At 35.6% G+C, this 12,292-nt stretch overlaps 1 protein-coding gene across 1 annotated transcript; it reads right to left on the reverse strand.

Moving 5' to 3' along the window:
* Nucleotides 1-211: 211 nt before the first annotated feature.
* On the reverse strand, nt 212-10,810 carry GCM2 (glial cells missing transcription factor 2). Its single transcript, XM_075211318.1, has 5 exons — nt 10,712-10,810; nt 5,505-5,757; nt 3,994-4,106; nt 2,924-3,049; nt 212-1,258 (listed from the first exon to the last, which is right to left on the reverse strand). The coding sequence occupies exons 1-5, from the start codon at nt 10,808-10,810 to the stop codon at nt 398-400; spliced, it is 1,452 nt and encodes a 483-aa protein (XP_075067419.1). The 3' UTR covers nt 212-397.
* Nucleotides 10,811-12,292: the final 1,482 nt, after the last annotated feature.

A 12,292-nucleotide genomic window follows, 5' to 3' on the forward strand; every position in this document is an offset into this window, starting at 1 on the left:
ATCTGGGAAAATGTCTATTTAAAATAGCCATTACTGTATAAAATTGCTACAGCTATATTACAATTGCCTCAATTTTGGTCTAGTCATACATTAATTGTACATTTTCTTAGTTCTAGAAGAAACTAAGACAAGTTTAGAACTGTGATAAAAAATGGAATGTTAACGTGGATATTTTTGTTGGTTTTATTTAAACTAAAAAGATCCCTAAATGACCTAAAAATCTCTACATTTCTCGAAAACGTCTTCCCATGTGAAGTACTTTTTCATAAACACACTTGGATTATTTAATATTTAAAGTGTACTGTTGCCTACTCACAGTGGAGAAAGCCATTTTGTAGGCTGAGCGAATACTGAACCTATCAATCAACCTATCAATGCTTTGTCGTTACCTCCAATTTTAGTAGTCTGCATTTTCATATCTGTAAGGCTGTCCTGAGAAGCTGTTACTCATACACGGACCATATCGATAAAAGTCCACGTTGTCCACTCTCTCAGACTTTGCGGGAATTTGATCCTGGTGGCCCAGTGCTGCTTTGATGACAGTGAAATCATCTGGAGATTTGACGTCAGGAAAGACACCTTCTGATATGCTGTCTTGCATATGTGGATAGTTTTGCAGAGCTTTGACGTCACATATGTTGTCATTGTACTTTACCACAGGAGGTTTGTAGGCTTGGTACGAAACCTTGGTGGTGGTTGTAATGACAGTCTGTAAGGCTGGTGAGGGTGACCTGGCATATCTGCATGGGTACTCTGCATTGTAATAAGAATGGCCAGTATTTGCCTGAATTTGACCATAGTCACTTCTGTCCACATATCCACTTTTCGCAAGTATCTGCTTCCACCCGTGATGTTTACCAGCGCCATCATAACTCCTTTCATGTGAGTTTAACACACCAAGATTCGGTTGAGGCACATTTATCTGAACTCGGTCAGTATCTGGCAGACTACCTACTGAGTCCTTGTAAAGTGGTGGGTATGAATTTGAGTTCATGTAGCCAGGGACATGGAAATCATAACTACATGGTGTTCTGGGCATGTAAATTCTATTAGAGCATTTTGAAAATGGTGTCACAGAATCCCCCTGATATGCTACAGGATCATAACTGGATTTGAAAGGGTCTGCATTCTGAAATGAAGTGTAGTGTTGAGGTGGGAGAGGAAAATTCCCATCTGTCACAAGACCGAAGCGTTCAGATCCTTCTAAGCAAGATATGGGATGAGGATAATGGCCACCACTATCATTGTATCTTCCCACCTGAAATGAAAGATTGTACATTTTATCTGTAATCACTTACATTTCATGATTTGCAGAAAATAAAAATATAAACATCTACTATTTGAAATGTGTTACTGTTTTTCAATATGGTCACTATATTTAACATATATAGCTAACTGTTATTTATTTTGTTTGCTAGACAGAAATATATATACTTTTGTTTTCACAAGGTCAGCTTAGACTGCACTGTGCAAGACATGCTTAAACACACCAAAAAGTTACAAGTTAGCAACTGTGTATAATATATTTGTATATAGAATACGTTATTTCTAATTCACTGGCATAAAAACGGTCCACTCGGCAACAGTAACAGTAGGTACAAGGGCTGTAACACAAGGGTTATCAGCACCAGTCTTCAAGTATCCTTAATGACAGGGGCTGGCTGGGCTGGGGAGCAGGGGCATCTGCCCCCCGGGCCAGTCCCATAATGGGCTACCACGGGCTGAGTCACTGGGCCATCTCCATTTTTCCACTTTAAAATGTTCCTAATAGGCTGCTGAGTCAAGTCTTAGCCCCCCGGGCTAAAATTTGCCAGCCCTCCCCTGCTTAGCAGGTGATGATTTCAGGTTATAAATCAGAGGCAACATGATTAAACATAATCTATTGAGAATGGATGGATTTGCTCTAACATTTGTTTAAACTAGATTGTGGATGGTCATTTTTACAATATTTTAACCCCTCAGATCCTGGGGAAACATTATCAACACTTTCTTCTACTCCTATTCTGTTCCCTCACTCACTGTTTCACATCTTCCTTTAGAGTAAAAGCTCCTATGGGCAGGATCATCTATGACTCGTGTTTCAGTGTATGTTTATTTTTCCTATTGTATTGCAACTAACCATATTCTATAGTATCGTCTTGTGCTGGAGTTTTCTAAACATTTTTAATAATATACAGGATAATGCACCTACTATTTTTACACTGCAGAGTTCTGCGACTATATAAAAGGGACATATGTCACTTAAATATATCAAGGGTTTTAACAAGATATGGGAGGGGAACATTTTTCAAAGGAGGAGAAGTATTAGAGCACAAAGACAAGCACTGAAACTGGAGGGCAGTAGGTTCAGAGGAAGTGTGAGGGAAAATTACTTCACAGAAAGGGTAGTGGATAAGTGGAAAAGCCTCCTATTAGAGGTGGTAGAGGCTAATACAGTAGAGCAATTTAAACATGCTTGGGATAGACATAATGATATTCTTACAAAGAACTAAGGATCAAATACGGTTGATTTTGCCATATTAAAATATGAGAAGACTAGATGAGCCAAGTGGTTCTTATTTGCCATCAAATTCTATGTTTCTATGACATGTACTTTAATACAGTTTAAGGATTATTTCTAGTATTTCTAATGAATAAAAGTAGAGGATGTGTTATTCCACATAACAAGTTTTACCACTGAAGTGATTGCTTCAGAACTAATATTATTTACAGACATGGATACCTATATTGGTGTTAGTTGTTTGTAATAATAATAATAATAATAATAATAATAATAATAATTAGTTGTGTATAATAATAATATTACTAATAATAATTTCATGACAGGCGGAGGTTAAGATCCATCATTCAGCTGCTGTACATGTGCTCCAAGAAGCCAGACCTAAGTGCATTACTGAGCTGATTCTCACAGTTTTATCCTCACCTCAGATTCCAGAAGCTTCTTTTTCTGAGACAGGTGAGAGGATGACATCTGTCTTTTCACAGCACTTCTTCGGGCTTCTGTTTCCGATTTACTTTCTGGACGTGGGTGATCGTGAACTCCTTTTGCCTTAAAGTAAATGAGAAAAATGTTATCATTGGACAGATTCACTATAGATTATTAGTTTCACTAGAAAATCTGGATGTTCTGTGTGTCTTGCTTGATTGATTAGCCTGTGTGTTTGTTTTTGTAGGAAGCACTCTTCTGCATTCTTTTTGCTCAGCCATAACAAGGAAATCTACACGGCGGTATAAACTATGTCAGTTATATGATTACAAATTTACATTTAATTACTCTAATTGCTAAGATATACATATATGTGTCCATCAATGCTGAAGTGAACAAAATGTATTAAAATTAGTCTTGAACTAACTGTTGCTGTTTACGTTTTGTCAGCAATGTTTTTTCTTGCTAAACTGCGTGATACAAGAATATACACTATATTTGGACTTCCAAATTTGAATAAAAGGGTTGTGTAATGAATTTAATGCACAGCACACCTGTTATAGTTAAACCTGCACTAACAGATAGCAAAAGGTTTTATTAAGGCATCCCTCCCCCCAGATGAAGCCCCATGGCTCCTTAGTCTCTCTAACAAATTGGCAAAATATCAGGTGGAGAAGGTGAGTGTGACGGGGAGGAACAATCACAAGACGTACTAAAGAGATTGTTCCTCCCACTCACACCCCCATTCACTGCCTGTTAAACTTGGTGAATGGAACTGATGTTCTGAATAACAGAACTGGCAGAGCCCCAGGCAAAACTGATCATGTAAAACATAAAATTAGGTAATGTAAAACTCCATAAATGGAAATATATATATTTTGTAACTAAACTAAAGGCACATGGTGGGAACCTTTTACATTGAACTAGAAGTGAAGTCTTCTAAACACAAGGTACTAGTAGTAGTAGTAGTAGTAGTAGTAGTAGTAATAATAGTAGTAGTAGTAGTAGTAAAAACTTTTTCCTATGTGGAAGTGCAACTTTATCTCAACAGTGTCTAATAAAGTTACCTGGAAGAAGATGGCTTTCCCATCAAGACGCCAGAAGTTAGTGACTGGATAACCACTGTGACCTCGACAAGGAATCAACTCCAGAGCAGAGTTACAATTACTGCACAGTTTTTCTGAATGTAAACAAAAAAGACAATATTAAGTAATAATTTGTTGTTATGTATTTTGATACATATAGGCAAGAGCTGGGATTTGTGGAAAGGCACACGAACTGCTTGCTTCATCCTCTTATCCCATTACTTTTCTTATGTTTTCTTAATTTCCCAATAGTGCTTTATGTGTTATCATATTTGTTTAATTTGACTTATGCAACTTGGATGGGGGAGTGGATGTGTTGGTAAACAGTGCTTGCCAGTCTGCAAAAATACAAGCTTGTTTCAAAATATAGAGAAAATGTATCTATCTCTGATTAAAACCACTGTTAATGAATATTTGGTTTATTGGTATTGTTTAGTTATGTAATTTTAAAAGACAGTGTTCCTTTACGTGGAATAATATTTAGCAAAACCGGTTAAAAGCTAATTTACATATAATCTATAATAAAAGAGATGGTGCCTGCCACAATTTTGTTAGAGGATAGATGAGTCTATCTCTGATTTGTACACTTGCTACCAGAATGGGGTCACCAAAAAGGATTTGCTTTATATACTTGTCACCAGAATGGGGCACTACTTTGCACACTGGTCACTAAGAAAGGCTTTGCTTTTTATACTTGCTACCAAACTGACATCATCTGCTTTGTATAACGGTCACCAAATAGGCTTCTCCATTTAAAGCTTGCCACTAGAGTGGGCTTTGTTTTCTATATTGACCACCAGTTACAGGGTCTGCTTGGTTAACACACCCTCAGAAAGGGTTTTGTATATTAGCAACCAAAATGAAATCTGCTTTATAAATTGTATGTGGTGGGCATGGGCTTGTATTTGGTGGGTGCATGCTGTGTATATGGTTGAAAAATTGTAAGTGATGCCCTGAATGTTCTGATCTCATTGGTGCACAGTTTTATTAAGTACACCAAACTAATTTTACTTTACTACATAACTAACTCGGCTCAGCAGCTTATTAGGAACATTTAGAAAAAAAAATGCAAGTAGCCCAGTGACCCAGTCCAAGGAAGCTCAATATGGGGCTGGCCCACCAGTCCCTTAGTATACACATGTACTATTATGTTTTGTGTGTAGTATATATTGCTGAAAGTTGTATGCACCTCATATGTATATGTATATTGCTCTGTAAGTAGCTTTTGGAGTACCTGCCCAATAGAAAGAATTATAAGTTGATACGTATAGAATAAAGTGGATATTGGAACCTGAAAATCAAGTTTGTGTAGCATTGCAAGTTATTAATGTGTGAATTGGGTTGCAGGAAAAGCAGTTTGCAGGTTTGGTTCAGATTCAGGGCCATTCATTAAAAGCCCATCACAGAGCTTTAATAAATATATAATAATCCAAATATACATTTAAGATAGCTAATGCCTGGTAGTAGTGTATTAAAGTATCATTGTCACTTACTTTGCTGTTTCTGCCGTGCTTTATCACAGATTGCTGGCCTGAGCTGCAATTTTCCACCATCAGGCAGGGTACAACCCCGGCTACACACCACCACACCCAGGCAGGACTTCTTCAAGATCTGACAGTTGTGGTTGTTGGTATTCCTCATGGCCCATCCACTAAGGTGACGCTGAGCATTTTTGTCCTCCCCACCATATACAAATCGAACATAGCCATCTGTCCACTCCTGGAAGGTGTCAAACTGCTTCAGATCCTGCAATATCAGAAGGGATTGCTTCCAGTGGAATTGTAATATATGTCTTATTTGTTTCTATTGAGAAAGAAACTCAAATGTGGAATTTTAAACAGTGTACATATTCCTTTGTTATATGCTGAAAGCTGCTCTCCAGCCACCTGCACCTGGTATTGTATTACAGTTTTAGATTTTTATGTACAGTAATTACATTTTTCTGAATCAGTTCAAAATAAATAAAACTGTTTATTATATAACTATGTCATTATTCATCAAATAAAATGTACAAAGCACAAGCGTTGATAACAATGGTCTATTTATTATTGCACTTTTTTTCCACTCATTCTAATACATGATTGTGTATCATTTGTACAGGTCACGAAAACTTTTGTTGAAAATCATTTGTATATAGGTGCAAAAATAATCAATTTCATTGTCTGCTCTCTTTTTCAATTTTGCATTTTAACCCATGATACAATGATAGTTTGCATGATTTCAAAATCATACAATAAACATAATATAGCAGATCATGATGTCAACTTGGGGTAAAGTTTGTGGGGTAAATAAACCAGGATAGGTATACATATGGAACTGTTACATTACCCACTTATGGTAGTTCCTATGAGATGAAGCCCAGAACATATAGGGGCCAATTCAATTCGGCCACGTTATTCTAGGAATAACGCAGTCTGCACACTATTACCATTAGTACGGTAAAAGTGCACAGTATTACCATTAGTACAGTAATTTTAATGTTGATTTTTGCTCGCACCTCTTGGGCCGTGTGTAAAAATCCAGGTTAAAATTACTGTATTAAAGGTAATACTACTAACACCGCGTTAATCCTAGACTAAAGTGGCCGAATTGAATCTGCCCCATAGATGGAGTTAATTTCAGTGAGTGATACACAAAGGTTATACCCAACTAAACTAATCTAAGCCTCACAAGATATTGCAGAATATATTCTTAGTATTGGTGCACTGTTCACTGCAAAAATTCTACTCTAGTGATAGATTCTTTTCTCACCTTTGTTTCTTCCATGGACCAGCCCATTCATACAAAGTTTATGAAGTCTGTAAAACTGCACGCTATTTTGTCAATAAATGCTATGAAATAATTATATTTGTCTATTACAGTAAATCATATTAGCCCAAATTAATATGTGTCAGCATTATAGAAAATTAAAGGGATTTAAAAGGGAAACTAGGGAATACCATCATGTTCTCACTATCCAAACCTATATATATATATATATATATATATATATATATATATATACATATATATATTTTTATATATATATATATATATATATATATATATATATATATATATATATATATCAATGCACAATATTGCTTGCAGCTGCCTGTTACTATAGCAATCCTGCTCTATATTTCTTCCCATCAATCTCATCTCTCATTTGATAAATATTCATCCACCTGTTATAAAATAAAACGGATCTAATTTTTATATGTATATAATTATGGGGGTAGTAAAAAGAACATTCACAAAGAGTGTAATACATACAATTTACACGATTTCACAGAGGGGGGTCAGACAATAGTGATGAAATACATGCTGATTTGCACTGTAAAAAGCCACTTTAGTTTCTACATATACTTCACCAGACGCTTTGACACTAATCAACCTGGTTTCCGTTATTCGGATATTTAGGGGCTATAACGATGAGGGTAAGTAAGGATATGGGCAAGCAGGGCATGCTGTCACCTGTAGTTCCACGAAAGCTGTATAGGTACGGTATGCCCATGATATACAGTACAATAATATGGTTTCCTATGTAAAAATACATTAGCAAAACATCTTATCATAGATAACTTTTCAAATGATAGCTGTATACAGCGAGGGACACGAGGTATAAACTACTATATTACATTACATGTATACTGCTCGATATAAGGGCAACTATCCAATAGTCAACAATACATACACAAACACATACTCTTTGCTTACAGTTGAGTCATGCGTAAAATTGTATTTTATTTATCCTAGAAATATATTTATTTTAATAGAGCCGTCGTAGCTTTTACTGATTTCATTTAGCAACATTTCTGAACAGTATCTATGGAAAACGAATGGCTAACTACATCTATAGACAATTCGCTTTTCTGAAGGAAATTAAGATCATTTTAATTCCCATTAAAAAGTTTACAAAGTGTCGTTAACGGTCTTATTATTATTTTGCTAATGTGAAATAAAAATATGTAGCACATATTTCAATGTTACCCACGATCAGGGCTGGAGAATATGTTTGCTCTGGGATCAGACTGTTTGGCAATAGATTAAGGCACAATGCGCTTCACAATTGAGAATTAACAGTCCAGTAAAAGCGATGACATTTTCTATTGATAGCACTGACTAGTATGTTTGCAGACACTTTCATTGTGTATAGACTGGATTAAAGAGCAGGTACTTCACAAGTACATACTGTCTTCTGGTTTGTACATCATTTATTGGAGCCGAGTTTGTTTGCGAACCAGTAGCAGATTGTTGCTACACATTAATAGGAATAATAATGTATTTTGCGGTGTGTTTGAATTTGAGCACAAAAAGTTGGAGGGGATATTTGAATGAAATCCACTCAGCAAAATATGATTTTTTTTATAGACGCACTATATATATATATAATATATATATATATATATATATATATATATATATATATATATATATATATATATATATGTGCTACATCCGCTGTACAGTGAGATCTTTAGAACACAACATATTTCACATCTCAATCAGAGCGGTTGCCGTGAGAGTCTTGGTACTGTCACAGCTAAAAAGTAAAAACGTGCATATATTTTATCATATATCTTTATTTTATTATTGTGTATAAAGTTTATTCTTATTTTGTATTTTTTCCAGGAAATCTATGAGGCCTCTGATAAATACATTGCTATGTTTGAATCAAGCTAAAAGAAAACAAGTCTAATTTATTTCGTCTAATTCAATAAAATGACCCATATTTTACTAATAAAATATAGATACCACGAACGGTTTAATTTCGTCCTACTTTAAATAATGTCATTACTTGTTTCTATCTTGACGTCTTTTTCATCTGAATATCTCCCTTTAATTCAACCAAAGCGAGTATTGTTTATGAAATCACTCGGCGGCAGAACCAGTTATTTTTATCACAGCATGGGACTTTTGGAAGAGAGAAATGATTGTTGCATTTTGGTATGTTTCAGTTCTGTTGGTGTTGCGGGATTTTTCTATCGGTTATCTATATAATATATCAGTTCTTTTATGCCAATCATACGATAATGTATGCTATCTAATTGCTCAGTACAGTCCAAGCAGAGAAAACAGTCTGAGTTTATGTGGTGCACTATTCACTTACACTAAACTGCACGTTAATAAATGACCCTCTGAGTAATTACCATATATGAATCACACTAATTAATCTGTTGTATTTGCATATTTAGATTACACATAATTCTTATCAATGTATTATAATATAGATATTTTAAAGCTCTATCGTCATAATTTGAAACATCCACAGTTTATTTGACAGTTTTGCAGACCTCACATTTACATATGGTGACTGTCTGACAGACATTGCCAGGGGCTTTGCTTGTTCTAAGTCTGTTCAGCACAACAATTAGGATGTCATTGTCACCATTACTATTGTAAAGGTTTCGATAATTGTTCTTTTCAACAAGACAGCACATCAGATCATTGTACACTGTATTTAGTGACTGACTTCAATTCTTCAAACTTAAATGTCAGAAAATACCATAGAAAATTGTTCATTTCTTTCACTATTAGCAACAGGAAATAAAGAATGAATCTTTTAATAAACGGATAAACATTTAATTATTATATTATTGCTAATGTTATGTCCATATATTGTACTTGATGTGTATGTTAAAATATCCCCCACTTGCATCCCTATGTTCAATATCTATGACATACTGGAAGGTCAATTGGCTGCTATTAAATTGCCCTTAGTCTCTCTCGGTCTGTATGTGTATGTTAGGGGATTTAGACTGTAAGTTCCAATGGGGAAGGGACTGATGTGAGTGAGTTCTCTGTACAACGCTGCGGAATTAGTGGCGCTATATAAATAAATAGATGATGATGATGATGATATGATTAATTAGACTATATACTATGCTATATAACTTATATAAATGCATATATATTGCTAATGCTGAGAGTATGAATTGTAGCTGGGATTACACAAGTTCACCTGTCTATAATTCTTACTTTAACGTTTCATACACAATAAATATATATATATATATATATATATATATATATATATATATATATATATATATATATCATTCTTTTGTATCTAGTTGTCCTTAGGACATAATTTTATGAACTACAACACATGAATGGGCTGTAAATCTAACTGAGCTGTGTACCGTTCATCGGATGAATGCCTATGTACCGATATGATGTACCAGTAAATGTCAAAAACACACAGCGTTACATTACACGACATTCATTTTATCTTTATAGTCTTGAGCCCAAATTCATTTCTATATAACTACAGGCAACTGCAACTATACTCAACACATAGTTATAGCATTCACGTTATATATGGTAAGAGTTTCCTTTGATACACATTAATGCTAACATTCCTATTAGCTGTATTAGTTTATAGTTTAATGTTTTTAGTTCATTTTATGCTGTTTGCAAAGTTGTCCCCAGCTGCTCTTTTGATCTGATGCATATTACTATGATGTTTTGTTTCTAGCTTGTAAAGCAGGCATAATTACCAGTACTCCATGCATGCAGTGTGAAAGTATTTGTTCGGCTCTGTTTCTCCTAAAAGAGCCTGACTCTTTGAACTTAAATACACATGTACTGCGTTCCCACCTCAGCAGTGTTGCTTTAGCACACCACAAAAAAGCAGGTGATTGCAAAGAGCACAAAGGGTAAATACTAGCATGTCAACCGAGACAACAGCAAATCTGACTAACAGTGCTGTACTCACCTGTGGCAGTTTGGGGTCATTGATGTCCCAGGTTAGCTTCATCCCATAGGAACAGATACAGTCAGAGTCATCGTACATGTCCCCAGACACCTTGGACATGATTAGTACCGGTACTGTGAGACTGCGAAAAGAGAGAATGACAGTGTGAGCAAATCCTATACGGTAAGACAGGAACTATACACACATAAAATATATCTACACCTTCTGCCTTACATCTACAGTAGATGTCTGCATAGGAGTCAGAGCGAGTACACTCAGGACCCAGGGGGGGGGGGGGGGGGTAAAAATGACAGTCAGTGGCACAAACACTGTGACCTCTGTATGAAAGGAGCCTGGACATCTACATATAGTCGTATAAAAGCTGCAGTGTGATATACCTGTGTGCTGCTGGCAGGGTGTGATAACCCACTGTCCGCTGCAAGTGTCAGGTACAGGTAGAATCCTGCACTGCCCTTGTCCTACTCCTCCTCTTGCCTTATGTAGATGAGAGAGGCAGGTCTGTCTCATCACTACCTGTTGTCAGTTGTGCAACACTCACTAGTACTGATCCGTACGTCTGACCCCTCCTTCCACACACAACTGAGACAATGCTAGAGGAAGAGAAGGAAACTGGCAGATCAGAGACCCATTCACTCAGGGGTAAAAGAAAAAAACATCCAGGTGACAAGTGTAAAGAGATTTAATACAGAGATGACAAGAAGAGAAAGATTTGTAGAAGATAAATTCCACATCAAAGGTCAAGTGCTACACCTCATCTGGTCAGAGGACAGCACATAGACAGTCATTTAAATGTAATCCCAGGCGATACGTCTACTGATTGTACCTCTACGGTATCGTGGCTTAGCCTTTAACCGATGTATATGAGGTTCGCATCTGCTTGATCTTACAAATTAATTTTATTATTACTACTGCTACGATCACTATTATTTTTACAATCCTTTCAAAAAGACGCGTTGTCACCATACATTAGTTATTGGGCTGCCTTGGTTCGGAATTAATCGTTTCATTCATAAGTTTTAAGTTTTAACAAATAATCCGTCTGCGGATAAACAATATATATATAGAAATATTCTCCCACCCAAGCCGTTTTTATTAAATAATGTATTATTAATGTAAAAAAATGAAGTTATAACTGTACATGTGTGGTGCATTTCTTCTTATGTATATTTTAGAATCATAATAATATATATAATGCAGTATCTGTGTGCTACATTGTTGACACTATAAATATACAACATTGATGTAATAAGAATTGAACTAAATCAAACATCAGATAATACAATATTAAATACATTAAGCCACAATGTTGGACATTAATGTTTCAGATTGGTTTACCTACCAGCCTAAATATTTTCCGTTTCTGTTATCAGGTGTAAAAGTTAAAGACCAATTCCTGGGGTTGCTTTGTACCGCACAACAGACTTATTCAACCTACAGTTCTTGAGCTGTTGGTGAGCTACAGTAGAGTAGTTAGATCATGCTGAGACTTGTAGTCCCACAACAGCTTAGTGAATTAAATTCACTGTATATTCATATTACAATTGATCAAGAATAGAATATTAAGCAAGTTTAATATCAGAA

Source organism: Mixophyes fleayi, chromosome 5 (genome assembly GCF_038048845.1).
Source record: "Mixophyes fleayi isolate aMixFle1 chromosome 5, aMixFle1.hap1, whole genome shotgun sequence".
Taxonomy (NCBI): Eukaryota; Metazoa; Chordata; class Amphibia; order Anura; family Limnodynastidae; genus Mixophyes; species Mixophyes fleayi.

What these genes read in the sequence shown, in the direction of transcription:
- GCM2 (XM_075211318.1), bottom strand. Translation starts at nt 10,810, where the DNA reads ATGTCCAAGGTGTCTGGGGACATGTACGATGACTCTGACTGTATCTGT. An exon ending in ATGACCCCAAACTGCCACAG is followed by an intron (nt 5,758 to 10,711) that starts GTGAGTACAGCA and finishes CTGATATTGCAG; the next exon opens with GATCTGAAGCAGTTTGACAC. An exon ending in AGAAGCTTCTGGAATCTGAG is followed by an intron (nt 1,259 to 2,923) that starts GTGAGGATAAAA and finishes CTTTCATTTCAG; the next exon opens with GTGGGAAGATACAATGATAG.